Here is a 12,165-nt window from a genome sequence, read left to right on the forward strand (position 1 = left end):
AGGGTGACTGCCTTCACAAATTCAGTCTAAATGTAAAGTCTCCTTTCCTCCCATAGCCATCTATGCAAATGCAAATAAACATTGAAAACAGATAAAAAATAACATTTTAAAACCCGTAATTTCCACAGAGTCATATCCTTCAAAATCCTTATTTCCTGTCCCTCTCTCTCGTAGCTCAAGTGTTTCTCAATAACTGTAAACTGAAGTATCTTCAATACCAGTGGCTCAATTCACAAGAAGACTCTTAGGCATGGTGACATTGAACATCATCGGGTCTAACTTTTAACTGCTTTGAAAATCACTGGGATTCACAAAGCCTGAATTAGGTGTCTAGGTTCTCTATACAAAGAATGGGGAGAGCACCTTAGAATGGGATTCACAGAAGCCAGCATGGTAGGCAGCACTTATACCAGTCAATAGGAGATGCCAAGGCAAAGGGTGTGTCTCTTGGAGATGGCACCTAACTCTGGGCTACAGGGATGCAACTCCTCCTATCTGGGATTCTCAGCTGCAAACCCTCTCTTACAATTAGGGAGAAGCTGAGTGACGCTGGGGAAGGAGGACTTAGGGTACTCACCTGGGATATGGGAGACTCCTGGTTCATCTCCCTCTTCCTGAGGGGTGGAATGTATTTGAACAGGCATTTGCCACCTCTCAGGTGAGTGCCATAACACAGGGCTATGGGATATTCTGATGTGCGGGGTCCCTCAGTCTCTCCTTTTGAAGCTATTCCACTGTGGATACATGATTTAAAAAGTCATTGGAGCACGGGGACTGGCTCTCTCACTTCCTTGGTAAGTGCTCTAACCATCAGGCTCCAGAGTCACTCTCATGCTTGTTTTCTCTCTCTCTCTTTTCCAGTGACAATTTCATTATTTAGTCACAGTGGAACAGCTTGAAAAGAAGAGACTGAGGGAGTGCCCTCCCCACAAATCAGACTATCCCATAGCCCAGTGCACTTACTTGAAAAGTGGCAGATCCCTGTTCAAATTTCTTCTCCCCATCAGGTGGAGAGGCAAATTGAGGCTGGGATCTTCTACCTCACAGGTCAGTACCCTAACCATGGGGCTAAAAGATATGAGAAAGGTCACTCTCCCAGCCATTTTGTGTAAAACTTTCCTATAGGGGTCTTATCTGGTAGGCGAGCTATGAGCATGCTTACCAGATTAGGCCACACAGGTGCATTAGGCACAGGAAAACCTATCTTTTTCCAATTCATGCATCACCCTTGGACTTACGCGTCCTGATGCTTGGCATGGGGCTGCAGTGCACCTGCTCAGAAGCAGAAATATAGGCACCTAGGGAATTTTTACTGCAAAAATTCAGGTGCTGAGCAAGTGCAGGTGTCTACAGTGTTCAGAGGCAGTTAAGAAATAGTACTGGGAATCTTAGTGGGGTCTGATTCTGGGATTCAGGCACCTAAAGTGGCAGTTAGGCATCTACATCCTTTTCTGAACCTAGCCCTAGGATTGCAAGTCAAGAACAATGTTCTGTTAATTTTCATTTTCCAAAATTACTTCTTCAAATTGACATCATTTGGTACATTACAGCACCTTTCATCTCATCATCTCAAAGTGTTTTACAAGTGCACCTCTATCCCGATATAACGCGACCCAATATAACATGAATTCGGATATAACGCGGTAAAGCAGCGCTCTGAGGGGGTGGGGCTGCGTACTCCGGCGGATCAAAGCAAGTTCAACATAACGCAGTTTCACCTATAATGCAGTAAGATTTTTTGGCTCCCAAGGACAGCGTTATATCGAGGTAGAGGTGTACTAACCAATTATGTCTCACAACACCCCTGTACATACAGTAGCTATTATTATCTTTATTTTAAAGATGAGGGAACAGATGCATCAAGATATTAATAGTCACATTTCAGAAAACATCCAACTTTAGATATCTTAGGCCAGAGAAGCTGACATTTACGACTGCAACTGCCTTCAGTAGGAGTGTAGTCTCATGGCAGGTAAGTTTTGAAAATTTTGGCCTAAGTGACATGCCCACAGTCACATACCAAGTCTGAAGCAAAGAGCGAATAAACCCCCCAAGTCCTGATTTCCAGTGTATTTATTAGACATGCTCCATCCTAGTTTTCATTTCCATGTACAGCTGGAGACTAAACATTCATTCTTAACTATTAAGTTCAAAATTGCACACAACTTAGAGGCTTTTCTTCATCTTAGCTCCTGATCCTGCATCCAGAACTGACCGTATAGAATTCGGCACTCATGCAGAATCCCAGTTCAGTGGAAATCCCAAGGCATGCATGGGTCCAGGTCCCTAATTGGTAATTGTTTCGGACAAAACAGAACACGTGTAAACACACTTACCAGAAATAAACTATTCCTAAAATTAAGTATCTTAAAACCTGCTCCTGACTGACTGAAGACAAACCAAAATAAGAGAGTCCACCAAGTTTTTGCCCAGATTTAGCTAAATTGGCTTAAAAATCACACCTTAAGCTAAACTGATGCAATTCTGAGCATAGACAAGTCTTCAATCATAGCAAGGGCACAGAATGTTTTCTCCTTGAATTCTACAATCATGAGATGCTTCAGTCAGCTATCTGACTGTCTGACATAGGCTTTAACTTCAGTGACAAAAAAGATTTTTTTTTAAATAAGTGTTAGCTAACTGTAATCCTACTGTAGGCAAGGCAGATTGTAGTTTTAATACATAGCTCTCAACTAGAGTTTACCTCAACTGGCTAATATATATTAAAACTACAACTTGCCTTGTCTATACCGAGATTTTAACACCTGCTAGCTGACACGGAATCTAATGTGTTACAAATGTAATGTTTTTTTCTATTGCAGACATGGCCACAAGAGTCCATTACTGGTCCAGAGTTTAAGGCACTCAGTGTGCCACACCAAGGTCAGTTAGGAGAAAAAAAAACAACCAAATCAACGAAGGAGGAAGGCAGGTTCTAAACCAATATCTTAGGTGATAAATTCTACTACCTGTTACACCCATGCAAACATATTGAAATCATTGGGCTTGTCTTTGCTAGACAATTAATTCATATTAGAAAATGGCCTCAAGGAATCATGTTAAATAACACGATTTAAACATGACTTGGTAGACAGTATAGATGGGAACAACTAACGTTTAACATTGTGTCACCTGATTGTGGTTAAATTTTTGGTTCCCGTAAGGCTTACCTACTACCAGCTCACTTTGGCTGATTCTGGTGCTATTTGTAACTTCCTTATACAAATTGTCATCAATAAAAAAAAAAATCTGCATTCAAGCACAGCATAATACTGGAGTTCAACTGCATCTTTCAGACTTAATACTAGAATTTTGTCCTAAATAATCTATCTGTGAAAATTTTACTACCAAAAATAGTTGGATTCGTAAAAGAAAACTCTTGATACCAGAGTTTTCTGTACTTTTCTAAAACACAGACATTATTTCATCATTTCTGATTTTTAGCATTTTTATATTTGCCTCTCCTTATATCTATTCTCTGTTCCACTCTACAATTATCTTCTACTCTAACAGTACGCTATGATGAGTTCTCATCATGATCAATTCCTTTGCTTCAAAATCAAGTTTAGATCCAAGAGAAAACTTACTTTCTTGAACAGCATTGAGGATTTCTTTAAAATCCATTTCTTCCTGTCACTGTTCTTGTTTGTCCTCCTGGTTATCGTGCAAATCTACTTTTCCTGATGATGAGATGGAAAAAAAGAAGGGTTTGGTAATAACCTTGAAGCTAATCCTGTAAGTGGGATTTCACTAGAATTTAATTCAGTCACTCCTGGAACTGTCAAAATTGACTTCTTTTTTCCATTCCCAATGTTTTTCTGGCTCTGGCTGAGCATTATTTTCTTGCTTTCTTTTTTTTTTTTTTTTAAATGCATGCCATGGCATGTTCTGTTCAGCTCAAAACCAAGACTCCTACTGTATCCCGCAAACTCTTCTTCAGTTATTTCTGCACAGCATTTAGCTTTGAACAGACTATTCTTCTACATTCTCTTTCTAACTCTCCTAGGTCCTTCCACTCAAGTAGTACTCAGATAGAAAGTAAGCAAAGATTAAGGCAGAGACTAAAAAGAACTACAATGCCACACAGACTCATGGGACCTGTAGCCTGTCTGGCAGGTTCATAGGAAGTGTGAATGTAGAAAAGTTGTTTGAAGGAGTTAGACTATGAGGAAGTGGCAACAGACCAACATACTTGAGAGACACCACTGTATTTCCAATAATTGTTAATGTGGTTTAGTAAAGGAGTTATCAACTTTCTGTAGGTTGCTATCTCTACCTGTTTGTACTCATGTTACCATTTCAAAATCAGAGGCCACAGTCACAAACAAGAAGTTACAGATAAGATAGGTGATGTACAGAGAGACAACAGTTTTTCAGAGTTACCCTTCAATAGCTACAGCACTATTAACCACTTGGTTTTGGACAATTTAGGGGTCTACTTATGCAAAAATTCATAGTTGCTCACTCTAGCCCTAAAATCACAATTATCAGCAACAACCAGTTGCTTACAGGAGAAATAACAATAACCATTTCAATGTGACTATCTGCAAAAAAAGAAAAATTATGGAAAAAAGATACAAGAGGAGGAAAACTTTAAAACTGAATTTTAAAAAGGTTCTTTCTGTAGATCTGGCCTAAATCTTTCACCCAACATAAAGACAATATTTATGATATAGCTGTTCACTTATGCAATGGCATGCGACTCCCAGCTGAACTTTCACTGCAGATAATTGATCAGTCAAATTACACCATACTTCAAATCTGAATGTAATTTTAATTGTACTGTACAATAGGATACCATAGATGAATTCAGAAGGAGACAGACCAGCTGTTTGGTTTAGAAGTCTGAACACATGACTGGGAGAACAAGGATAACTTTCTGAATTTTAATCCTTACTCTAATTGCTGTTGTGGCCTTAAAAAGTTTCTTAATTGCTCTGCCTCAGTTTCTCTCTCTGTAAAATGGAGTCAATACTACTACTTCACAGGGTGTTATGAGTATTTGTTAATTAATTTTTATTGAGCTCAGTTATTAACTTTTTCTACATATCAAGGTTCTTTAATCTAGAAATGAACAACAAAATAAACATGGTCATGAATAACGTAGTATAATGCTGACTAGACCATAGTAGAATGTATCATTACCAAATGTTTTCCTAGTCCTTCCTGTTACTGAATACAAGAGAAAATATAAGACATTGAAATTCAAAAGCAGTGTGTCTATTTGAGAACATGCTTGTTCCATAACTGAATGTGGTGTAATGTGTGGAAATGTGACACAATCAAACTTTAATTCTCATATTAAATGGGACTAGACCTGGATCTATCAAAAATTTACACTGCAGTGGTACATAGAGTATCTGCAATGCACCAGAAATAAAACCAAATGACAAGGGAATGTTTAGCAAACCTGCCAATCTGTTTCAGAAGCATTAACACAGTGAAGATGAGGTTATTCTGTACATTCTCCTAGTCTGCTGTGAAACATGAGACCAAGGACGAAATGCAATAGCGAGAAGAATAGTTCTTTAGTATGACTTCACTTTTGAAATAATGTTATTGGTTATATAGAACATTTTTTGCTATATTTCTTTAACTAATGATTAATGAGTTCCAAGATTGGTTATAATGGACAGTCACAGAGTCCAAGTCTTCATCAGATTTTATATAATGGTGATATAACAGTTTCCATACAGGATCTACCTGTTTTCTCCACCTAATCTTTTTAATACCACAACCGTAGATGTGGCAGACTGTGACAGAGTTCTAGCTGTAGCACTCTGGTTAGTGAAGTTGCTGCAGCACAGAGAAGGCTGCAGGCTCACTTGGAGCCAATTAACCTATTTCTAGAGGGGATTACTGAGACTTGGTGGTAACTGTTGGGATACTGAAGTAATTGGCACAGTCACGGGGAGGATATATCCTTGGGAGGAACAGGGAGCAGGGAAGTGCAGACGGTCCCTGGAGGAGAGAAGCTGGGTGAATGCTTCCTACTGCAGTATACTTTGCTACTCCCTGTCCTGTTTAGAAACAGAGGACTAAAAGTTCACATGGCAGAAAAGAAACAAACTGTTTTTGTGACTGAGGGTATATCTACACTGCAATAAAAGACCCGCGGCACAGCCACGTCTGCCCCAGGTCAGCTGATGGGGCCTTTCAATAAATATTACTATTCCTATTAAGTAGCAGAAAAAGAAATTGCAGATTAAAAGATAAAATAAAATTAAAATGTTGAATGAGTTACTGAGGCTGCACAAAAAAATCCTCATGCATTTTGCTTTGAAAAAGATGAATGCTTGCGAGTAAACATTCTGCAGAATTTCAAAGTATGCCTCTGGCAATGAAAACTCAATACATATTTAAGTGGGGGAAAGCAGAAGCTGTACGCATACAGTATGCAAATTATTATTTTTTCACTTGGGCATTTGGAATGAGATTTAGGAAAGTACTGTAAGAAAGTGAAGATACCGTGAAGTATAAAGTCATTTAAAAGTCCATGGGCTTGATTCTTCTGTAACTTACTTTGGCAAAAAACTAGGGTGTAACTTTCACTGAAACCAATTCAATTACAGTAGCATAAGTGAGAGGATAACCAGGCGCAATATGGTTTTGATTTGTATTCATTGCAGCATTTCAGACTAACGCTGGGATTACATTAATATCTGCATTATGACAACATATTTCAATCAGCAAAGCATGTTAGAGACTACAAAGAAAAAAGCCAACCTTTAATGTATTTTAAAAAAATTAGATAAGCCTGCTATTAGCTGAAGTAACTGACTCCTATGGTTAAACATGCAGTTCCAGTCCTCAGTTGGTTGTGGTAGCTCAATATAGAGTTTAAAACTGTGTAGTTCATGAATTCACTGTAATGTGGTAAAGAAAAATCACTAAACACCAGACATTGGTTTACAAAAGACAGTAGGCCTATATTTTACTCTGATTATGGTAAATGTTCTGAAATGCAGTTCAATAAATATGCAGCTGATTATTTTATGACAAGTTCTTAAATGTCAGATTACTCAGTGTAAAGGAATGTGTGTTTTTATATTTATATTGATAAACTTCCTTTATACTAAAGCTAAAACACACGGCTGGCCTTACCGTGAGGTGAACTGAGGCGGCCGCCTCAGGTGCCAGATTGTGTGTGTGGGGCGCCACTAGGACCCAGAGTGTAGAAAATTGTGTCTGCTGCTGGTGCATATGTATTCTCTCTGTTCTAGATGGTGGAGTGCTGTGCTGGAGGAAGGAGGGGAAAAGAGACACAACAGGCAGGCAGGAGAAAAGGTGAGAGGAAATAGCAGAAAGCAGCAGGAGCTGCAGGGAGAGTGAGAGGAGGAGGAGCCTCTTATGAACCTCTCTAGCACCTCCAGGAGCCTGGACTGATTAACACCAGCTTCTCAGGGAGCTTCCTGTTTCCTGCTGCTTCCCTGAACCCACTTGAGGAGAACAGGCAGTCAACTGAAGTAGTAGGAGCCAGTTAGGCCCTTAAAATGCTGATATCTTCCCTCACTCAGGCCCTGTTACCAACCTGTTTATTTGTCCCCTTCAACTGAGTGTTGAGAGCCACTATAGCTGGCACAGAACAGCAGTCATGAGTGACGGAAGAAAATGCCCCTCTGGGGCAGCATTCAGAAAAAGCAAGCAAGCAAAGGAAGCTTTTCTATCTAAGCATGAAGGAGCTCTCCTGAGATATGTAGACACAAATGTTCACGGTGAGCTTTCCGGCCCCAGTGAGGATGTGAGTGGTGAGGAGATGCCTGATCTTCCAGTCAGTCAGAGTGCAGGTAAGCTGGCAGCTACTGCAGCATCCATATCTCCATCTCAAATGGATGTAACCATGCACATTCCTGAAGAAAAGTGTACATCAAAGAAGAGTGTGGTGGAGGTGCAAGAAACAGCTGCTGCTGAGTTTAGTTCCTTAAGTCTAGATGATCCAGGACTGTGGACCCACTTGAGCAGTAGCCTGAGGGACTTCCTTGTACTGCATTTGGCCACAGCAAGTGAAAAACTTCATGTTCCCCGAAGACAATGAAAATAGAAGTTTCCATCCAACACATTACTGGTGTGAAATCCCCAATGGTGACAAAGTGGAGAGGCCATGGCTTATGCACTCAAAAACCCAGAATGCTGCATAGTGTTTTTGTTGCAGACTCTTCCAGTCTAATGTTCCAGCCACACTGGGTTCTATAGGAACAAAGGACTGGAAAAATCTGGCTAGAAATCTGGCATGCCATGAGAAGGCAGCAAATCACCACAGAGCATTCCATAGCTGGAAAGAGCTTGAGATGAGACTAAGGTTAAAGGCCACCATAGATGATCAGCATCAAGAGAAGATTGCATCAGAGTCTCTTTACTGGCAAAAATGTTCTGAAAAGTTTCATTGCCATTGTGAGAATGCTTGCTACCCAAAACCTAGCACTGCGTGGCACTTCAGATCAACTGTATGTGCCAAACAATGGAAACCTCCTTAAACTGTGGCGCTGATGGCTGAGTTTGATGCTGTACTCCAGGAGCATCTAAGACGAGTCACCACCCAAAAAATGTACACACACCACTACCTTGGAAAAACAATTCTAAATGAGATCATATAGTTAGTGGCAACCAAAGTCAAAGAGAAGATTATGGCAGATCTGACGTCAGCAAGATATTACTCTGTTATTCTGGACACCAGCCATATGGAACAAATGACTTCAAATGGTGCGTTTTGTAACAACAACAAAGCCTAGTGAAAATGTCCCTGCAATGGAGACTGCCAGAGAGAATTTTCTAGAATTTATTGACATTGATGATACTATAGGAGCTGGTATGACAAATGTGCTTCTTAAAAAGCTGGAAGGTATGGGAATTGCAATAGCTGACATGAGAGGTAGGCTACAATAATGGCGCCAACATGAGAGGAAAGAATAGGGGAGTGCAGACACGGATCTGAGAGTTAAACCCTCGAGCTTATTTTTGTCCCATGCAGTTCTCATTCATTGAACTTGGTGGTCAGTGAAGCAGCATCAGCTTCTAGTTAGGCTGCTGAATTTTTTAATGTAATTCAAAGCATCTATGTATTTTTCTCTGCATTAACTCATTAATGGCAAATTTTGAAGCAGCATCTGGGAACATCCTCTCTGACACTGAAACCACTGAGTGCCACACAATGGGAAAGTTGAGTGGAAATGATAAAGTTATCAAACACCAAATTGAGAAGACAGATGATGCCCTAGTTGCCATTATGGAGGATAATGCTATGACAGGAACTGTTCATGGGAGAACAGTGGCAGAGGGAAATGGAATCACAAGAAACATACATAACTTCAAATTTCTGTGTGGCTTAGTGTTGTGGCCTGATATACTGTTTGAAATAAATGTTGAAAGCAAGAGACTCTGAGGTGTTGACCTTGATATATCTGCAGCAATGGAATGACTGGACAAAGCAAAGTCATAGCTACAGTCTTACTGGTCAGATGAGAGATTTCAAAATGTTCTGAAAAGTGCACAGAAGTCAGCGGAACTTCACACTGAAGCTATTTTCCCACCCATTCAAGAATATAAGAAGACGACATTTTGATTACGAGGCATGGGATAAACCCATAAGAGACCCCAAACAACAATTCAAAGTTGAATTCTTTAACCAGGTGCTAGATTGGGCAATACAGTCAGTTGAAGAACCTTTCATGCAGCTCAAGTAACACAGCAGTATAACTGGGATGTTGTATGATATTCCCAAACTCCTCACTATCTCTGAAGAAGACCTACACCAGCAATGCAGGGCACTAGAGGCAGTGTTGACACATGATCACATGCGCGATGTTGATGCGAGTGATTTAGGTGATGAACTGAAAGCCCTTTCAAGATACATTTCAGCAGGATCAACTCCAACGGCTGTTCTGGAATATATGTGCACAAATAAGATGACCACTCTCTTTCCAAATGCTTTTGTTGCTCTGCGCATACTTCTAACACTTCCTGTAACAGTTGCCAGTGGAGAACACAGCTTCTCCAAGCTGAAGTTAATAAAAACACATCTACGCTCCACAATTACACAAGAAAGGCTGGTCAGCCTTGCAACCATCTCAGTAGAGCATGAGCTGGCCCAGACGGTGGACCTTCAGCAGGAAGCAGTTCAAATCTTTGCAACTGAGAAGGCACGGAAAGCACCACTTTGATTATTCAAACAGATAAAAATGCCTGTTTACTATGCAAACAAGAAAAGTTACATTTCAGGCGTTTGAAAGTTAAGTGTTACTCAACATTTTTGAACAAGGCATTTTAAGTTGTTAGTTCTCCTTTATTGGGGTAAGTAGCAGAGCAGCACCATGAGAGGCTTAGAACAGGAAGAAGGCAGAATTGAGACCTTTCAAAGTTTTGGCCCAAGCGAGGGAGCATGAGGGCAACATTTGAGCTCCCTGCCTCAGTGCCAAAATGTTGTGGGCTGTTCCTGCTAAAACAGTTTATCTTTCAAACTGGAATCTGCTTAAAAAAGAGAATATAAAAAGAGAAGAGAGAGAAAACGAGGAGGAAGAGGGGTGGAATAGAAAGAATATGTATTTCCACATTTTTTATATATATATTTGGCTTCCAAACAATAACATTTGCAAATCAAAATTTTTTGTTGTGCTTTTAATAACTAAGTTAACTGCAGAAATAAATGTGCTATAACTTACCTGTTTTTGCTCCCATTTCACTTTAGCAAAGCAGCTATTCTCAATAGCCAGATGGACCCTGTTAAGAAGTCATTCTTCCAACAGTGCAACATTTTTGTTTACAATTGCATTGCTTATTATATTCATCTCACTGTCTAAGAGTTAGAAGTTCCACTGTGGTACACAGACTGGACATGCATTAGTCACAGCACTATGTTTCTGAGAGGGCTACCAGGAAGGGAAAAGCTGATAGGGAACATGCTACTACCCTGTCACACAGCCACCAGTAACCTCCCTGCGAAAAGTTTGCCAGGTTGTGGATATGGAAACAGCAGTGCATTCTGCTCTCTTTGGGAAGAGGCAGGGACTGAGCCATAAATCTGCAAGAAATGCTGGCCTTGTGGTCCATATACTAGGATGGCAATGGAGAGTGCCCAGGCTCATGTCTTTTTTTCAGCCTCCCCCACTGACATGCGCATTGTCCAGTCACAGTCATGCTGTCACTCTCTCTCTCTGCATAGTTCCTCCCTATCTGAGGGTGATGAAAGTCACAAACTGAGCGGCTAATACTGCATGGAGTAGTATTCACCTAAACAGCTATCTGCAAGACAGGTCAAAAGTGGCTGCTGAAGGGTGCTAGAACATTACGTGATGTAACATACTTAGATTTCTGTAATATACAAATGTAATAATACTATTTTTTTGACTTAATACTGGATAACATGCTGATTTTGAAATTACCATACAGTACATGGATTAAAAACTGGCTGGCTGACCAATATGACAAAAAACAGTTGTCAATGGGAAATCATCATTGAATGGGTATGTTTCTTGAGGGGGCTCCGCAGGGACTGTACTAATCCTGATACTATTCAGTATGTTCACCAATGATCTGGAAGTAAATATAAAATCACTGGCTGATAACATTTACAGATAACACAAAGATCGGTGGAGTGGTAAATAATGACTAGGACAGTAGAGCAAACTGAATCGCCTGGGAAGATAGATCCATTCAAAGAAAATGTGTTTTAATATAGCCAATTACAAAGTCATACATCTAGGAACAAGGAGTGCAGGCCACACCTACAGAATGGGGGCATGTATCCTGGAAAGCATTTAGGGGACAGAGCATAACTCTAAATAGGATTTAGAGGTCACACTGGACAAGCAGCTGAATATTTGCTCCCAGTGTGAAAATGGGAGTAATGAGATCCTTGAATGTATAAGCAGGGGTGTAGTGAGTAAGAGTAGGGAGGTAATTTACCTCTATACCACTTTGTTGAAACTCATGCTGGACTACTGCATACAGTTATGGTGTCCACTTTTTTAATAAGGATGTTGAAAAACTGGAGAGGGTGCAGAAAAGAGACAGAAAAATGATTCTAGGGCTGAATAAAATGTCTTACTGGAGAGAATTAGAGAGCTCAATCTGTTCAATTTATCAAAAAAATTGACTTGATTACAGTCCACAAATAACAATGGGAAGAGAACACTAGGTAATAAAAGGTTCTTTAATGTAGGGGAGAAAGAC

At 40.1% G+C, this 12,165-nt stretch overlaps 1 protein-coding gene across 5 annotated transcripts in view; it reads right to left on the reverse strand.

The window, feature by feature from the left end:
* CNTN1 (contactin 1) overlaps positions 1-12,165 on the reverse strand; it is a 441,096-nt gene that overhangs the window by 41,741 nt on the left and 387,190 nt on the right. Inside the window, exon 23 of one of the 5 annotated variants that reach the window (XM_030548964.1) lies at positions 3,588-3,680. The exons of the other annotated variants lie outside the window; for them this stretch is intronic. Within the exon in view, the coding sequence (XP_030404824.1) occupies positions 3,634-3,680 (47 nt within the window). The 3' untranslated portion in view covers positions 3,588-3,633. The remainder of the gene's footprint in view (positions 1-3,587; positions 3,681-12,165) is intronic. 5 annotated transcript variants of the gene reach the window in all.

This window comes from Gopherus evgoodei, chromosome 1 (genome assembly GCF_007399415.2).
Source record: "Gopherus evgoodei ecotype Sinaloan lineage chromosome 1, rGopEvg1_v1.p, whole genome shotgun sequence".
NCBI classification, from domain to species: Eukaryota; Metazoa; Chordata; order Testudines; family Testudinidae; genus Gopherus; species Gopherus evgoodei.